The 20,554-nt window shown below is 32.6% G+C and overlaps 1 protein-coding gene across 2 annotated transcripts in view; it reads left to right on the top strand.

The window, feature by feature from the left end:
• Positions 1-20,554, top strand: part of LOC118184219 (adenylate cyclase type 8-like) — a 411,974-nt gene that overhangs the window by 299,315 nt on the left and 92,105 nt on the right. For both annotated transcript variants that reach the window (XM_085812799.1, XM_085812800.1), the window contains one exon: positions 3,600-3,827. In XM_085812799.1, the coding sequence (XP_085668925.1) occupies positions 3,600-3,827 (228 nt within the window). The remainder of the gene's footprint in view (positions 1-3,599; positions 3,828-20,554) is intronic.

The following is a 20,554-nucleotide window of genomic DNA, read 5'->3' as shown; positions in this document are numbered from 1 at the left end:
TATATGCAGAAGGACAAATCAAACAGGTAAGTAATACGTGAAGCACATCAGAATATACGAAACGCATAGCAACTAAAGTCCTTATGCTTTTAATGTGACAAAAGTTTGTTTTTGATCTTGAATTTCTGACTTTGGCAAGAAATGAGTAAAGCACGTCAGAGAACTTGGTTTTTAACTCTGAAAGACAGACGTGTGATTTTAGTTAAATTTTAATATCGTGTATTATTTATTTTCAAATTTATTACGGTTGATAAAATTTTGTAACGTTTTCAAGTAATAAGTAAAGCACGGCGCAACGTTGAATCCTCAGCTCAGCAAAAGATCTTGTGACTTTTTCGGCACTTTTAGATATGTAATATTATTTATTTTCCATTACTTTTACCACCGGATTTCTGATGCTCAAAGTACATTTTACAACTCTTTCATACTTATTTTTCAGACCTACACAAGTTCTTTGGAACTGAATTTGAGAAATATGTTTCTGTTCAAAAGAAAGGTAACTCGCAGTTTGAAGGTGCTCCAGTAAAATTTTAACTACCAATGAACAGTATAATACACGATATCAAACACGAGACTCTTTTACGTTCATATATTTACTTGAACTCGTTTATAAAATGCTAATGTCACTATCTAAATTTTTAAACTTTTTTTTTAAAACTTACTTACATTTTTTATAATTGATTACCTGTAAAATGAATTCCAAGAGTCAATATCAACAGAATTTTGTTTCCTTCTCGGGAGGGTGACATCAAAATTTTCAAAGCAAACAAATCTATCATCAAACCATTTAAAACTTGCATATTAAAAATCAGAGACAAAAAGAATTATTTTGCTTATTTCATTGTATGATTACAGCCGAACACTTGAATGTTATCTGGTTATGAGAAGTGATGCCACTGTAGAAGACTTTCCAAGGGAAATTGGTTTGCATTCATATGACAGATGTAGAAAAGCAAACAAATGATCATACTGTCAGCTCGTAGAATTATTTTCATAGGCTAATTTAAAATCTCTCTGTAAAACTATTAAGATTTCTTCCCCTATTACCACCACCACTAATATCATACCTTTCTATACATCTGCATTTTTAACCATCTTAATATCAAATAAGTTAATATATCAATAAGTGTTTTAACGTTTGAATTACGAATTGCACAAGTTGAATTACTAAAAATGCATTATTCACTGCAAAGCCACGTTATTGGGTTTCCGTGCCGTTGCTAAGCAATACCCTCTTCTATTCCAACCAAAGGATTTCCTCAATTTTGCTCTAAATTCCACTCAAATCTAAGTTTGAGCCGTGCAACTGGAATTTCGAATTTCGTGAGCGTCGCTGTATAACTTACTATTCTGCTCTTCTCTGCATTATCCTCCATTTTCAGTTAATTTAAACATAGGCACGCTCCGGCTCGTCTAATAGTAATCTGCTTGAAAAGAACTAGTGTAAATAAACGTGAAGTAGAAACTTAAGTTTTTATAATCCTGAAAGGGCGGAGAAAATTTTTAACTTACCAGTATAATTATCTATCATTAATAAAATGTCCTTACTTTTATTCAGGATTATATTCTAAAAGCTTGGTAATTAAGGTAATATTCTTCCCTTTCAGTTGCTTCTTCACATTTTTTCCAGAAATATTTTAATAGACTTTTACATACCGTAATTGAATGTCTCGCATTAAACAGACTGAAATCTTGCAAAACGGATGGTAAATTTCTGGTATAGTTTTAGTACAGAAATGCAAAACCTATAGTCTTATAGCAAAAACCAATATTTGCAAGTTTTCTCTGAATTTTTTATTAACAATAATTTTTACAACATTTTTATTATGAAGATTTATTACATAAAATCGGGTACCCAAGACATATTCTGTACATCAGGCAAAGGTCAAAAACATGGATTTCGTAAACCGTTGCTCCCTTTTTTGGAAATATCATAATAATGGTATCATGATGATAATTTTGGCCTCATTTTCATTCAACCTCTAAGCATTTTGGGATCTTATAATTAAACTGAAGCAAAAAATCCTGAATGATTTTTACGATCTAATAATAATTTTTTTGTAGCAATATTTTGTATAATTACTTCATCGAGTACCTTTTTAAAACTTCATTGTTAATAACATATATGGTGTTTTAAAATGTTTCATCGGATTTAAATGAGTATAATTTACGGATTTATCCTACCTTGTTTGCAGGGAAGAATTTTTAAACTGTCAGATAAGGTTATTGGATATTGGTAGTTCATCTCCGAGAATCTCGAGCCTCAAAAGCAGGCTTCAGATTCTCTTCGTTATATTTTTCCTATGTAACGGAATATAAATCAGTTTTTTTCTAAAACATGTTCCATGATGGCATGGCTTCTAAGACAGATAATTATCGAGGGCTTCATGAAAACAATCATGTAACTCAGCGGTTCTCAACCGGTGGTACTATAAGGTATTTCTCCCACTTCCCTAGCGTGCCTTCGTGGTGTAACGGTAGCACGCTGGGCCAGTATTCCAGAGATCCATGGTTCAATTCCCGGCGAAGGCGGTTGCTAATTTTTCATTTCTCCGGCCTCCAAAAAAAATCCTAATGACTCTACAAGTAGCGCCCGAACTAAAAGGGTTGTGGATGATGATTCTCCGCACCCAGGATTTGGCGACTAGGTCCTCTAAAACCCTAGTCGCCCTTTAAAAAGGGGAGTATATAAGGTATTTCTCCCACTTCCCTAGCGTGGCTTCATGGTGTAACGGTAGCACGCTGGGCCGGTATTCGAGAGGTCCGTGGTTCGATTCCCGGCGAAGGCGGTTGCATATTTTTCACCTTTTCTGCTTCCAATTAACTTTTAATGACTCTACAGTAGATAGAAATAGGTGATACGCAAATAAACAAAATATTTTCAACTATTAAATTCAACAATCTCTTAAAGAAAAAGAAAAATTGATAGAAATTTTCTGTGATCGAACTCTAACTGAAGATTTCGAAAATTACACGCTTATTAACTTTTGGCTGAACCGAAAAAAAGAATTTAAAGGCATTTCAAATAAAGCTATCAAATTCCTATTGCCTTTTTGAACAACCTGTTTGTGTGAACAATGATTTTTTCCATGTTAAATTTGAAATATAAATACAGACCAAAATTAAAAGTGAATCCTAATTTACCTTAAAGCTAAATGAAATAAGACCAGACATAAAGAATATGAAATTTTGATAATTAAAAGGGCAATCAGTTTTCAATCTAATAGTTTTTTATTTGTACCTATTTAATACAAAGAGCCAATAGTTTGTACAAAGTGGCAATATATATATATATTAATATTTTTGTTGAGAAATTAAAAAATAATTTTTGTAAAATGTAATGATGGTACTAATGTTTTTCAGTTTTTGTTTAGACTCAAAGGTCAAATGTTTGAGAACCGTTGATCTAACTTATTCTTTACATATGCCTGTTCTTACATTTTATAGCTCGCTGTGCATTGGCTACTATAAAAAAACGAGATCGAAGGAATTGAAAGGAGACATTAGCATGAGATAAACAAAAACTCAGAATGAAACGTATTATGATTTCTCTAATAAGTGAAACATACTGATTTTAAGTTTTATTTTTATTCAACTAGCTGGAATGTATTCGCGATTCCACAGATGAAGAAATTACCCCTATACCCGCTAAAGAAGAAGCAAAGGGTCGCAAGGCATCCACTCATCGGCCACTGACACCCACGGTCAGCGAGGAAGTTGACGATTTAATTGAACAATCTATAGAGATTGAATCCAATAAGAAGATGAGAAAAGATCATCTATACTGGTTCAGCTTAACCTTCAAGTCTCCAGATACTGAAACAAAGGTAACAAAATTTATTATCTCTAGTTTATCTTGTAGAGTTCCTCACTTTGTAATTCTAAGTTACTGTTGGAAGTGAAGAATCTTAAGAACTGATAAGCGAATAATCGCTTGTTTTCGTGTGACAGGAAACAACAAGATAGAAAGGTAAACTAACCCTTTATTATTCCAATTAAAGTTTAATAAAATTCCGTCTTGGAGTGTACAATAAAGCCGACATTTGGGCTTTGAATTTAAGAGACTAAGAATAATACTAAACTAATCTAAACTAAAGAGGTATAGCCGAAGCTATTCAAATTCTAACAGAGTAGGGCCCCTTAACGTTAATAGACAGCGAAGCTATTAAGGGCCTAAAGTACGGCCGAACGTGATAATAGCTTACGAGAATAGCCTAAAAAGGCGGACGCACGCAGCCAGAATACCTGGTATCTCTCTCTCTAAGACCGAAGAACTTCGCGGTTAAATACCGCACTTCCTCATTATGTATTCAGACGTAATTCTAAAACTACGTTCTAGCCGGAAGTGGTAAGTTGAAGTTAAGAATTGGTAGGAAAGGAATTTTAATTCAAAATTTAAATGTTAATAAAATTAACATAATTCTTACAATCTCTAGTTTTGTATTAAATGTAAATTTACAGAGCTCTGTTTATATTAGTTCAATTACATACTTGCGCTGATAAACGTTTTTTATTCTCATAATAATAAAACTCGATAATAACATATACAAAACTGTACAACAGAAATAAATTAGTATACAATGGTGTGCAAAAATTAAGGACGAGACGGTTTTTTCAATATAACTTTGTACAAAACCTTTCCAAATCAACACATTTAAAACCGTAAGATCCCCAATACGTAAGGACATGAGTAATGTAAGCAATACTTACTAAAAGAGAAATCAGAGGGATAAAAAGAAGCTTTATTGAAAAAGTAGCATGGAGTGCAATGCGACTGAAGGCCGAAACATCCCTGTGATGGGTGTCCAGCAAGAAACATCCGGTCTTTAATAGGGGATATGATCTCCCCTGACTGCTAGGCAGGCTTGACAGCGTCTGCCCATGCTGAGAATGAGGGTGTCAATGAGTTGTTGAGGCATTGCTGCCCATTCGTCTTGCAGCGCCAATCGAAGCTCCGGAATCGTTACTGGTGGTAAGGTACGAGCTGCCAAGCGTCTGCCTAGAAAATCCCATACATGCTCGATGGGATTGAGATCCGGAGATCGTGCCGGCCGATCCATACGTTCAATATCCTCACTCTCTAAGAGCTGTTCGACAGCTACTGTGCGATGACATGGTGCATTGTCGTCCATGAAAAGGAACTGCGGACCCATAGCGTCTCTAAAAAGACGCACATATGGAAGAAGAATCTCGTTACAATAATGGGTCCCGTTGACTGAACCTGCGTCGAAGATGTGAAGGTCTGTACGACTACCAAACATGATGCCTCCCCAAACGAGAGCACGCCACCTCCATACCTGTCCCTTTCAATGATGTTCGAGGAATGATTGCGGCTTCCCCGCTCTCTCCAGATGAGTATGCGATGAGAATCGCTACTCAGACTGAATCTGCTCTCATCTGTAAAGAGTACTCGTCCCCATTCATTGTCTCTCCAATTCCGGTGTTCCCGGCACCACAGAGAACGCCTTCTCCGATGGGCAGGCGTTAGAGGTACACACCGTACAGAGCGTCGTGCAAACAGACCACCACCGTGCAGTCTTCTGGCCACGGTAAAACGCGATATCGGTCGTCCAGTCGCCTGTGTCGTGTGTCTAACAATTTCTCCCGCTGTCTGCCGCCTGTTTCTTCTGGCCTGTAAGGCAATATAACGGTCATCTGCAGGTGTGGTTCCTCGTGGACGACCACTAAACCCCTGGATAGCTGTTCCTGTAGTTTGAAATTGTCTCCAACGTCGTGAAACGATGCTGTGAGTAATTCAGATCTCTGCAGCCACACTTGTCACACTGCGGTCCTTCCTCCAACTTCCCAATGATTCTACCTCGGGTAAAAGCATCCAGATGTCGTCTAACAGATTGATTTCTCGCTGAGGCAGCAACTCGGTGTGATTTTAACTGCTATACGGCGTGCAATCTCTTTGCCAGAAATACTGATCTTACACCGACGACATGCTTTATACTACTCAGACACTCCCCCATTACGTCTACCTGCATATCTGCGCATGTGCTACCGTACATCACCTTACTTAATCTCCTGATTGGTCTTTCTGTCCGCTCTGCCTCTTCGTTCAGCTGATATGCTAATTTTTCGACTTCGTCCTTTATTTTTGCACACCAATGTATACTATAATACTAATATATTATAATAAACTAGAGTCTTCACTAACTAAAGATGTACAAATTGATTTAATATGACCCTGAATAAGTTTTAATGTTACTCTACTTAAATTTCTTTATAGGTCTTGAGTAATAATGTAATAGCAGCCATTTGCAATTTTAAAAACTTTCCGAAAAACTGAAACGACATATATATCTGTCATCCTACCAAGCTAACTGATATACTTTTAATTCTTGGAAAACTTAAAATCAATAAGAGCCTTAAAATAAAATATTAATTCTGTATCAATATGCAGTAGGACTCCAGAATTCTGTATTAATATACAGTATCTGAACTTCTGCATCAATATACAGCAAAATACTGGGATAATTAACCATTCAAATCTCTTTTCCTCCTTTTCGGCTAAGAAAGATTAAGTTTATTTTTCTTTAATTCATAACTTTTTACATTTTTCCTTGTAAGGTTATTATCGCAATGACAATTTTTCTTTAAAAGCTATTAAACTAATTAAAGTGAATGCGCATATATAGATGGGCCTATCAATTTTGCCAAGTCCGTAGCCCAGAGAACATCAGCACAGAAATCAAGTTAGACATTATAGACGGACCTTCTATTTTTTAGTTCATTCACTTATTCATTGCTTAGGAACAGAAATTGCTCCCTTTATAGAAAAAGCTTTCTCTCTTCCCGTATGCATCATTATGAACTATATTTTAATTTACAGAAACTAATCTTAATTATCTAATTTTTTTAGATAAAATGCGATAGGCGAAAAAATAAAATATACATATTTGAGTCATATTAATTATTAAGTTCAATGAAAAACTGGAAAAGTTGTTTTAAAATTGAATGTAAGATCCAAGATTCCTTTGGTAATAATACCAATACATTGTTGCCTTGGTTATGTGACCTTCACACAATAGGTGGTATTATTGCACCTGTACGTGCATAATAACGAAGGAAACCCTTGAAACATCTCACTAAAAAGAAAGCGTTGTCATATTTTGTTTATAGACGGAGTAAAGCCTAGAAAAATGGAGACCAATGCGACATAAGCATAATGATGGGCTGGGAGAGGAGGTCTCTTCTCTCCCAGCCCATCATTCAAAGAAGACAACATTCTACCGGGAAAAATGTGATATGGGATACAGCCAGAAAATGATATCACTGCAGAGTTTTATGCATTGGATCACAATTCATAAAAAACTAAGTCCCGCAAAGTGTGTGCCAGGGGAGTATCCAAGCGCTGATTCTTGAAATAAAACAGAGACGTTTCTGGTTACATTCATAAGATCGACACTACACAAGATCGATATATTACGTGGGACCGAAAAGACGTAGAACCGTTACTGGCACAGCGTTCACTCTGGCATACGACCGACATAATAAAACAGAAATTTTAATAAAAAGTATCAATGAAAGTCACGTTCCCAGAGTTTTCACAGACATACGACAGATCTTGCAGAGATTCGACATAGACATAGCTTAAGTACGACAGTGATAAGCAATAGACATTGCCTAATGCAGCCAAGTATTATAATTAACAGCATCACATAATCAAGGGGAAAATAATTTTTTTAATTTAGTATAGGAGCGGCGCCGGCACAAAGTCGAGAGCAGTTTTTGAACTACCTTGTCGATCTTACGCCAGCAGACACCTTGTCGGTTTTATGCATTGTCAGTTCTGTGGCGTATTCCCATGTGTCGATGAATGCGTAGAGCTTCTGTGTGGATATGAAGCTGCTGATGAAGTACTTCTGCAGCATACCATCACCAGAGATATGTATATGTTTTTTTCCAATGGCGGGGTCTAGTGGTTTACAGGCATTGGGCACTATTTAGACCGGAACCATTGGTCTGTTTATTATGGAGGCACTTAAAGGAGGACCTCCTATGAAGAAACGGACAAATTACATCCATGCCTTCTCCGGAACTCGAACCCGAACCCTTCAGGATGGCAGACAGAGTCACTAGCCACTTTCTGGTCTGGGCTTCTTTCTAGAAGTACTATAAGTTGAGTACATTTCTTAATACTGGTGTTCTCAACCAAGGCGTAATTCCATCCTGGGGGGATTTCATAATTTCAGAGCAAATTCCGGTCAAGTTTTAATTTAGCTATTAAGTATTCAATTTTAATTTAGAATTCAAACAACGAAAATCAGCGTTATATTTGCGAATGTTCACTATTTGCAAATATAACGCTGATTTTCGTTGTTTGAATTCTAAATTAATACTTGTTCTGCATGTTATTTTACCATAATTATTCTCCTTTATGAATATAAAAAAAATTATTCTAACTTTGGTTTTTAGCAAAATTTTCTGAATCTCTTATTGTTTAATTTATAAAACACATTACAAAGTAATCTAAATCTAAATAAATATATTTTTCGAGTTTGGGAAAGGAGGAAGATTACCTTTTGACAATGATGATAGGAATGCACTAGACAAAACAAGTTGAAAACCACTTTCTTAGTAGAATAGAATTTCGGAGTGACTGTACGTCCCGACAGGCAGCGCAAAGACTTGTTATATACCTGTTCGATCAAGCGCTAGCAAAAAATACATTGAGCTAAACGAGGACTATGTTGAACATAGATAATGTAATCATTTTAGTGTTTGTAATATTCTGTTAAAAATATTTCCAATGAACGCTGTTGTGATATGAGACATGAAAGAGAAGGATGAGGGAGATTCGCTGATGTTTTTAATAACAAGATATGCCATTTAAAGAGAGAATATTTATAAAAAATATAATTTATTTTTCTAATTATTATTTAATCTTGTACAAAAGAATATTTCTATAGAATTTCTTTTTCTTCGCAAGTGAATCTTTTTTTAACAACAGTGCGTTTAATTTATCATACGTTAATATTTTAATAAATGATATAACAGATAGATTAACGATGTGAAGATGTTAGTAATGCAAAAAAATTGTTCTATCACTCTAAACTAAAATCTCGGTGTCAAATGTGATTCATCTCATTGACTAAAACTGGAATGTACCATTACCAAGGGGAGTTATTACCAGCACAAAAATAAAGAAATCCTAAAGTCAGTGTATAACTGTTAATCAAAATTTAATTATATTAAAACATCATTATAGCATTTTTAAAATAAATTTAAGATAGAAACCCATACATTAATGCAATGAATATACTAATCTGTACACAGCTTTTAACTAATAATATAATGGACTAGATTCCGAATAAATTTAGCCGGGATATTTTGAGTTCTACTGTATCGCTAAATGACACTCAATCAACCAGTTTAATTTTGCAGTTTCTTATTTAATTACTTTGATTAAAATTGATATAAACATACATTTTGCCAAAAAAATCTGACTTGATTTCTTTTCCTCTTAGCAAATTGTTTCCAACTTTGTTGGAAATGAATCGAAGCCTTCAGGTTATTTTTATTTTAAGTGTTAGAAATTCTGCTAAAAATCAAAAACTGAAGCGAAACTTAACAACAATTAATTAATTCCTTGTTATAGGACTTGAAATACATTTCCTTCCAAATTAAAAAAAACTGAAATGTGTTGATTAGAATTTTATTCGCTCAAGCTAATTAATCTTACGAGAAAATTAAATAGAAAGTAAAGAAATTAAATAAGCTGAAAGTTTAATAATTAATCTCTTACGTATATTTAGTGTATAAAGTTAAAATTTTAAAAAACTCATTTTTGCTAGAAATATATGTTGCAATAGATATTTGACAATACTTGGCATAGGTATTCTTTAACTACATGAGAAAATGACTTTATGAAACTCGAAAAATATATTCCAATTACTTAATTTTAATTCATTGTAAATTTAATAAAATTGAAATCGTATGATTAACTTAATTATTTTTCGTACAAAGTTTTATCACTGCTGCAAGATTGGTAAATACTTAGAAAAAATATAATTAATTTTTCTAATTATTATTTATTCTTGTACAAATGATTGCTTTTATAGAATTTCTTTTTCTTAGTAACTGAATCTTTTTAAATAACGGTGTTTTTAATTTATCATACGTTAATATTTTAATAAATGATGTAACTTGATAGATTAACAATGTGAAAATGTTAGTAATGAAAAAAACTGTTCTATAAATCTAAACTAAACTCTCGGTATCAAATGTGATTTATGCCATTGACTAAGACTGGATTGTACCATTACTAAGAGGAGGAGTTATCAGCACAAAAATAAAGAAATCGTAAAATCGGTGTATACCTGTTATTCAAAATTTAATTATATTGTAACCATACATAAACTGCTGGCCTTGAATCACCAACAATTTATTAGCTTGACAGAACATTCTTGCTCTGTTTATTCAAATCTAATGTCATTATTTATTTAGTAAATGGTTAACCGCAACTGACAGTCAAAATGTTTCAAGGAGAAATTTCAAAATGTCTAGCATTTCACTGAAGCAGAAAGTAACATTAACTCAGTGGCAGCGGAGAATAAGCGCTGTATAAATTTTCCTCTCGGATTACTAGAATTTACATAGAACTTCCACAGAGGCTGTTTGCACATTACTCAGACGATTTTCTTTGTACTCTACAGAAATATTTTACTCAAAATTTTGCGTTTTAAATGTTCTGTTTGATAACTCTTATTCTTCACTATCTTTCTACATCATAATTTCCAAGACAAAGCCTTTTGTAGTATCCGAAGAGGTATTTTATCCCATTCCTCTTGAACAGCTTTCCAGCCTAAAACGCATTATAGGACGACGATTGCACAATCTGCTGTTTAAAAGTCCAGTGGCTAAAACTCCATAGATGATACATCAGAAAATTTAGTAGGGATATGATCCTCCCACGTCCCATAAATTACTTCTCACAAGTTTCACCGCCTGAAATAATTCAAAGTAGCCCCTCTGCCGATAACATAATTTCGGACACACACCCCTTCTGAGTAAAACACAGAAGAAAGCACTTTACCGATATCCCACTAGAAAGAACGTAAGTTAATTAATGCATTTTCTGGCCTTTTATATCTTCATGCACATTTCACATTTTTCTTTCTTATTATATATATTTCAATTTTTCAATTTTTATTTGATTTGTTTTTGCAAAGATAGCATTGTTATGTTTCTTAATTTTCTCATGTTTATTTCAATTATTTTAAGTCTTAAATTAACATGCATAAAAGCGAAGGTGTCGGGGGATATTTACTCAAGTATTTTGTAAATTTTACTACATAAATTGCTTTTCACTCAAAATTTATAAAGAATCTAGTATTAGCGAAAATGCGTCATTCAGAATGAGTTCTTTGGTACTCTACTTTGGTTATAAATCCCATCACTTCACGGAAATACAATTGTGGCCTAACTTAATTTGCCAGTTTGGCATCATCATTCTTACTTGAGTAGAAGACGAAGCACCTTCGCATTATTAATTATTGTTCCTTGAACAGGAGTTGGTTTGTTCCCTTTTAAAAGTCAACTAATTTCCAATCAATAGCGAGAATTACTTGTTTTTAATTTTTAATTTCTTTTTCAAAGTTTGAAATTTTGCTATTCATGGTTTAAATTCAAGTCCCGTAAAACGCTTTTTTCATAATTTACATTCCAGTTACTTTAAAACACAATTTTCGGAATTAAACTTCTTACATATGGGCTCCCTCTTTTTTGATACTTCTACTAAATTTATATTAGGACATAATATAATCAATATTTCTTTAGTAAATAAATTATATATATATATATATATATATATATATATACCCACTCTGGTTTTTGGCTCCGTGTGCTCATTTTTGTATTCTTATATGTTGGCAAATTGTACATTTTTTGCTTTAAAACATGTTTGAATTATATGTTGTTCTTATCTTCCGGTTAAGGAATTTATGCCTTTAGTTAACCTGTATGTTATAATTGTAGAATTATCAACAATTTGAAAGTTGTTTAAGTGCGTCTAAGCCTAATTTTTTTACCATAGTAGCCATACTTGTTTGCATTTGAAACTTAGAAGAATAGTGGACTTGTTGCCAATCTAGAGAAACTGAGATTCGCAACAGCAAAAATAACGTCTTTTTTTATTATTGCTGATGCTTAATCCAGTCTGGAATTATCCTTTAAGTTATTAAATTATCCCATATATTGACTCAGCATAGCGTGCACAACAAATAAAGTCAGTTTCTAGGCTTTCAGTGCATTTTTACCTAGTGAGACCAAAAGTAAACTTTCCGTTTTGTGCACAGAAAAATCTGTCTTCTTGCACGCTGGCTGAACTGCTTGTTTTTGCTTGGAAACTGTAATTTTAATTGTAAAATTTTTTTTATTGTTTTAACTGTATTTAATGTGCCGTCCAACCGGTATAGTGGTTGCCGTCGCTGACTGCCTTTACGAAAGGCCAAGGTTTGAATCCCGCAGAAGGCATGGATGTTTGTAAATGTAGTGTCGGCGCGGCATGGCGGCACTCTAAATATGCGGCGAGTCGAAAGTCCTCTCGTGTGGTTTTGTGGAAGGGGAGAGTGGTAGGTGACCCTCGGACCGGTCTCCCGAGATGCTCTCCATCATAATTGGGGGCGGAACTCAGCCAAATCGCACTGTCACCTGTTACGTGCTTAAGGCTGTTGCCAACGGCAGGCGTAATTTTACCACGGGGAATTTAGTGGGCTTGTCCTGACTATATGTCAGACAAGTGAGCATAAGCAGCAACAACAACATTTTTGGTGTTTTATGTTTTTTTATATCTTTCAATTTTGATATAGATATTTTGAGTTTTTATGTATTTTGCCTTGTCGCAAAGTGAGAACTGAATTAATTGAATGAGAAATATATCTCTAATGAAAGTCGAGGAAATAAATTTAATTAAAATGCAGGGAAATGTGCGTATAATTTAATATTCCGTACAAGGAAGTCATGTGGTTGTACACATCAGATTTTTTGTTACCTATCGTAGCTTTAGATATCGAAAAACCATAGCTTTCACGGTGATTTGTTACAACTAGACACAAATAATTTTCTTCGAAAAGAGCAGTGATATAGCCTTTCAAAAATTACTTCTTTAAAACCGCCATTTTGCAAGAACACAAAAGTGTCAATCAGCAGACGATAACTTATCTTTCAAAAATATAGTTTCAGTTAAAAAAAATTTCAAGCAGAGGAATTATTTTATAGCAAAGCAAAATCTTCAAAAAAAAATGTAAACTGGGCAAATTGCGTAGAAACTATTAAGATCTTATTAACATAATTGTCTTAATAGAACTTTGAAATATCCTTTTTAATACAGGCTTTAAATATGAAAGCGAAAAGCCTAAATTTTCTTCCAGGATACAGTCTTCGTAAGCCAGCATTTACTATTCAGTTATGTGGAAACCTCTTTTGAGCCTTATTGTGCCCAAAATGTAACCTACCTAAACTAAGGGTTATTCAACTATGGCTTGGAAATCCTCAGGTGATCAGCGAATGTCTTGCATTCAACAAAATCTTTTTTACAACATATTTAACAGACACTAAGAGAACAAAATCTGAATCAAATCTGAAAATGTCCATGCATATTCTATTTCTCCTGATACAGACAATAATAGGATAAGAGACCATTTCATGTTATGATAAGGATAAGCTAAGCGATCCGTGTCAGTGATTAATAAAAACAGATCAATAGAAGAAGAAAAGCTGATCCATATTTCCATCGATGGTGTTTTGAAATAATTATGCAGGAATAACTCTCTCTAGATATTTGGACTGATTTATTAGAAAATTTTTTCTGAACTGTTCGCGATGGCCCTGAAATTTTTTATCCCTTTTATTTGTGTGAAAGGAGTCCGAGACTTGAGATTACAATTTCAGACTTGCAGACTTGAGATAACAATTTCAAATATTAGACCTATTATTCCAAAACTTATAAATGAAATGGAACAATATTATTCCCACTAAAAATTCTTATTTAGTAATATAGTACACATTTATTTAAAATTCGTATTTTGTCATCATTTTCCTCCTGTTATAGTTAAATTATTTTTTTTAATTGCGTATTTATTATTTTCGTTAAAAATAAAAGTTTGTTAAAAATGACCGTATGCATATATATAGAAAAAGAAACAGAGAGATAGATAGATAGGTCAGAGATAAATAGATAGTTAGATAGGTAATAGATAGATAAATAGATAGACAGAAGGATAAGGAAGCAAAAAATTATAGGTGAAATTTGAATTAAAACGTTATTTTGCGCTGAAGCAGCAAAATTGGTTTAAGTACTGAACTTTTTACATAATTTTTAACATCCTTGTGAAATAAAAAACTTCAAACATAAAATTAATTATGCAAAATGTGGTAATAATTTCTTAAATAAACTAATAACTAGTAATAAAACTGATCAAAAATATTGTAATTTTTAGTTGTTACAATTATTTAAATTAATACTTTATAGCTTTGCGGACTCTAAGTTGAACCTTGTCTTGTATAGATTTAGAAATATTGCTAAAAGGATTTTTAGGCAAGTCTTCATTCCTGTCGAGAGCTTCTTTGAAACAATTTATTGCAATAAATCTTATTCTACTCCTTAAATTTCTTAAAATTTTCTATAGCTAATGATTTTTTTCAGTCTTATTATTTAATTTTATGAAACTATAATCGCTTTTCCTATAATTAATTTTTACGTTTGTATTTTTACTTTTTTATACGGGTGTTAAAAATTGCATAAAAAATTTTAAATATATGCAGTGGTTATAAAACAATTTCCCCGCTCCCTCTATATGAATCCCTTAGCAGCCTCTCCTCCTCAACCAATCCAAATGAAATTTCAGGTATAGTTATTTGAAGGTATGCGGTCGAGATTTCGATGATTTAATACAACAGAACTCTCAAAATTACGGATACAGTAAAAAAATTTCAAATTTCAACACCTACTATTTTCCTGCGCAAATTGATCAGCGCATTGAAAAACCATAAATGGTGTTGGAATGATACACGTATGACGAAAACTGCTGCCGACGTAAAACATTTCCAACGAAGAGCATTATAACACAAAACTGGAATTTTTCGTAATTTCAAACAATTCCTGTACACCTATATCTACTAAGAAAAGAAAACTATATCTCCGGCATTTTCTCATTTTCTGTTTGCCACTGCTGAAATGTTTCGATTGAATTGTTCAAAATGAAATTTATACTTCCAAAATTGAGATGATGGTGTTAAAATAGACACCATCATTTATTTAGTAAGTCAATTTATTCTTCGAAAATCCCAAATGAATGTCACAATCGGTCCATCCGAAATCTAATCCTGATCCCTGGAGTTTCTTCTTCCTCTTTTTTCCAAATCCACTTCACACTTCTCTTGGGAAATGCTTCTGCATTCTTCTCCACAACTACTTTCCAGTGAAAACCTTTCTGTCTTTCTCAATCCACTTAGTTTCTATTGTTCCGCGAAAAAGGAATTTCATTCCAACTGTAGGAAGAGTCGATTTGAGTTTTTAAAAAGTCAAAGAATAATATTAGAGTTCAATTTTTCTTTTGAAACTTTCTCTTTTTCCCATACTGCATAAAAGTTGATATTTGAAATTTAATATAGCATGTTATGTTGCTTTTAATACACTTGGTTTAAATTTTTCGTGTATGTCGCTCATGAATTATTACCGCACTGTTTCATTCGTGCTAAACATCTTCCTTAGATGAAGTATTTCCAATGCCGTAAGTATATTTCGAATTGCGATGCCTCTAGAATAAAGATTCGCATTTCAAATATCTTGATGAATTAAATGTTAAAAAATGAATAAACTGCCCTCAGAAGATAAATGATTTTCTTTCATTATTATTTCAAAGTAGCAAACTGAATTTAGCCTAGTAATTTACGTATTTTAATTCATAACTGTGTGATAAAAATATCTCGTAATTTTATTCTGAATTTGAATCATTAATAGTGATATGAATCATCAAGATCGTATATTTACGAAATGGTAATGGTTGAAAATTTGTCAATATAGTATGGGAAAATCACAAAAAATTGGATAAAAATGTCCTTATAGTCGGCTAAAAACTGTTTCCTTATTGACATCCTATTACCATCAGTTTGTTTTCTTTTTTAATTATTTCTCTAAATGTGCACGTATGCAGTGGAACCCAAAATTAAAAAACAAAGGCAAATTGAATAATATTTGAAAAAATACATATTAGATTTTCATGGAATTTGACTCTGAGATAATTCATGCCAAAAAGTTTCAAAAAGAGATAAAAAAATTGAGATTTAATTTCTATGATATTTGGGAATTTACCGTACAATGTTTAAATTGAATCCAGTGTCAACTGATGATATTTTTCTGAAATGTTTTTGGCCATAAATCTCACACTTCGAAAGACTATTTATAATTCATGCAGTCCTGATATGCTGCAGTAGCTCATCACAGAGTATCTCACGCGTGTTTTTAAGATGTTTAGCAGAAAGTCTAGTTTAAGGGCTCCCATCAAAATCTATACACAACCCTTGTATTTTAAAGGGGTCAGTGATGATCTAGGGGTCGACTGGGGGCCGATAATACTCACAGACAATGGATAAGTGTAATCAAGATCTCATTGATTACAAAAAGAATGTATCTATTGAATTGATAACTACTGTCTATTGATATAAAGCTTTATAATATAGTAAGAAAGAAATTATCTAGAATAAATTTAAGAGGCAAAATATATTTAAATATCAGTAATATTATTTTTAAATATATAAATTTTTTATGCAATAAGTGCAATATAAAAGATTAAAACCCACGAGCACAAGAAAGAACAAAATTACTAAGAACTCAAAACTGGTATAGAAAACAAGAAAAAGGTTGAATATTTTTCAATGAGATGGTTTAAAAATTAAACTAAGTAGTTTTCTTCCAAATATTAAAAACATTGCATCAATACATCAAGCGCAGCCATAGCTTTATTTAAAACCAAACTTGCGTGTTTAAAATCAGTGATTTTATTTCTGCAAACCTGTTTAGTTATATAAAATTAAAAATAATAAAACACAAATTTGCTAAGCCATTTTTTTGTAAAACTTCTTTTCACATTCTTAGCCTAAATGTAATCTTTAAGTTATTAAATATGTGCAATTATTTGTATTATAATTATGTTACATGCCAGGGGTTCCCAATCTTTTTTGCCCCATGTGCCCCTTTATTTTTGCTAAAAGATCATTCCACCCTTTTGAAAACTTGAAAAACCCATATATTCATTTATTTAAATTTTTCCTAATGTAATTTATAAATTAAATAACAAAAAATATGGAAAGTGTTGATGAGTATCAAGCCTTGAATAAAATTAGTTTTTTTGTATTCGTAATGCGTTTAACAAATGCGGTTTTTTATGACAATGTTTTCTCTGACCCCCATGTGAGAGGGCAAGAAAGCATTTATTTACTTGGAAGTTGTTAGTTGCATAATTTAATGCAATATGTATGCAACTTGTGAGGTTCGTGATTTCCTTTTCATTGTTATTGCATGAATTAATTATAGGATTACCAGGCACCTGTATTTGCAAAAATGTTTTTGTTCCAGTTGGTGATTCTGATAGTGCGAAATAATGAGGTTACTCCGTTATATTTTCAAAAGCGCCATTTTGCATGAAAACAAAATTGTCAAATAGCAGATGATAATTTACACTTTCAAAAAAATCACTGCAATTTTTTTAAAAAATTTCCAAGCAAGCGATACTTTTTCATAACATAACAAAGTTGTCTAAAAAATGTGCTAACAGCGTCTGTGTATGTGCGTGTATAGCATAATAACAGATGCACACTTCGTGCTGCTCATTTCAATAGTTTGCATACAAAATCGGGTATAAACGAAATGAAAATGTCATTGCACAAGATTTCATAACTGGCCGGATTAAGCAATTAGAAGGGCTGCATTTGACCCGCAGGCCGGCTTTTGCTCACGCTTTCTTTCATAAACTAAAACACTTAACAGCTAAATAAAAGTCTGACCGTGTTCCGCCCACCCCACTGAAACTATGAAATGCCCCCTAAGGGGGAATTCCCTCGTGGATGAGAACCCCTGTTATACACTATGTATTGTAGAGAAAATGCACTGTTTATTATAGAGAAAAATATGAGTGGGTCGATGAAGAAAACCATTCCTTTAAAAGGGGTCGATGCAAGAAAAATACTGGGAATACCAGGCCTAGCTGGAACTTCCGTCCATCAAATATACTCCTCAACGAGGAAATCCTAAATTTATCTTGCTTTGTTGGGAGGTAAATTGAAAACTCCTGGACTCAATAACACGTCAGAAAAATCTTTCAAAAATCTTCATAGCTTAAGACAGTTACAATTCTCTTTCAATTTACTTAAACTTCCTTGGTTATCCAGTTTCCTATTCAGTATGGACCTACCTTCTACACTATCAACATTGCTAAATCCTTTTCATTATATATATAAATAACAAATAAGCAAATATTACAGCACACATTTAAAATATTTAATGGAATTAAATAAACAGCAAAAACATAAAACGCTATAAAAATCAAAGTTGGTAGTAATTCCATAGCAATTGCAAAAGTCCAAAATTAAAAAATGTTTCAGCCAAGGGATTATAAATTTTCTTTCTCAAGAGGCTAAACTTAATCGAATTAATTTTAGGGGCCATTTTTCTGACACTGTAACCAAAAGAATTTGAACCTCATAAGTAATTAACATTTGAAATCCATTTGATTCAATGCTAGAAATAATCTTTTCCATTACAAAAAAAATTAATTAATCTTAATTATTACTAGTTTTTCAAATTTTATAAAAATAACAAATTTCGTAATTTTTTCCCTAATTTAAGCAATTAATACATAACGGTCACAAAAATTAAGTTGATGAAAATTTTGATAGAATCGATAAAATCCATCATACAATATATAGTCAAATCTTATGAAAAGGCAAAGCCTAAAACTTAAGTAAAATATATGAATAAAGAGGTAGGAAAATATTTTAACAGTGAGAAGAATCATGTGTTTCACATACTGATTCCTTCCTAAAAATTGATAAACCCGCCGAAGCTTAAGTTAGCGAAGAGCAAAAATTAAATTAGGCTTGATCGAGTTGAGTTGACTGCCAAGATCAGCCAATCGGAAACGTTGGTAATTCTTAGCTTTCTTCCCCCAGAAATTTTATTTCATTTTATACATATATAAGTTACAGGATGTTAGAATATTGCAATCTATCTAATGTCATAAGATTAGAAAATGTTCACTTAAATTTTTTGTCCGATTTTAATATACTATAACATCATCACTTAAAATTGTATGGCTGCTAACAATAGCGAACTCTTATCTTTTAAAAGTTTGCCTGTTATCATCTTATTATTCTTATCTATTCTTATAAAAAATTTTCATTGTTAACAGCCTTACAATAGAGAAAGAATTGATTAGTTTTGAAAATAGAAACGACATAACTGCATGAATTCTACGATAGACTCTGAAGAATGTTTATTTGGAACATCATTTTTCATTCAATCTTCTGAAGGACTGATTGAAATTTTGGGATAATAATTTTGATAGTTTAGCAAAAATGTTTGCAGGTGAAAGAATTTAACGCTAAATTAATAAAAAAAAATTGCATCAAATTTATAAAGCATTTGTCTTTATTATCATCGCAATCGGCAAAATTTCAAGAAAATTGGCCTGAATAAAAGAAGATCAAAATTTATTTTTAAGGCTTGATATAAGAAAACAAAGAAACCAAGTTAAGTAAAATCATGTAAGAGAGAGAGAAAATAACATAAATTGCATAACCAATAACCATAACCCATATCAAGTGAATTTGATATTTATTTCTGAATCTAATATAAAGTAAGAAAATAGAAGATGCAATGAGACAGAAATAATGCTCTTTGTTGTGTCACTGATATTTATTCTCGCTACGTGGAAACTGGATGATTTACTGGTCGAATAAATAACTCCACTTGTGATGTCCAGCTCCAATCATCAATGAGGATCAAAGGCACCAACTCATTCAAGGAACTATTTCCCCGAACAATATACCAAATCTTTGATTTATCTCGGACTACTTTAGTGGTGAATGGAAAGATATCCTACTTCGGCAGACTGATCTTAGAACTCACAAGAACTGAACTGATTAAATTAAATCCATCGGAAAATTTTGTTAAGCGTCGAAAGGAGATGATTCACCTGTAAATCGAGGAGAATTCCAATAAAATCAACCCTGCCTCCGTAATTAAAGAAGACCTTATAACGACCAAAATTAATCTATTCCTTGGAACTAATCAAGAAAATCACTGCAAGTCCTCTTCCTTTTCGGAAATAATTTTTTTAACGTATATCAGAGCTGAAGTTTCTCTTTTCGAGATATTGTCATTTATATTTTTCTTATTTTATGAGGAGCTAAGAACTTGTGGGAATTCTTGATAGCAAAATAGAAATTGATTTTCACGTTAAGCATGATCTTTTTGGTTCTTCTCCTTGTTCTTTTAATTATGTCATCTTAAAGAGTTTTCGCAACTTTTCTGTTGCTAGTCTTCATG

This window comes from Stegodyphus dumicola, chromosome 3 (genome assembly GCF_044657685.1).
Source record: "Stegodyphus dumicola isolate Sdum_Otavi_A_Nest chromosome 3, ASM4465768v1".
NCBI lineage: Eukaryota > Metazoa > Arthropoda > Arachnida > Araneae > Eresidae > Stegodyphus > Stegodyphus dumicola.
Note: the sequence above shows the minus strand (reverse complement) of the source record. Positions and strands in the feature narration are given on the sequence as shown.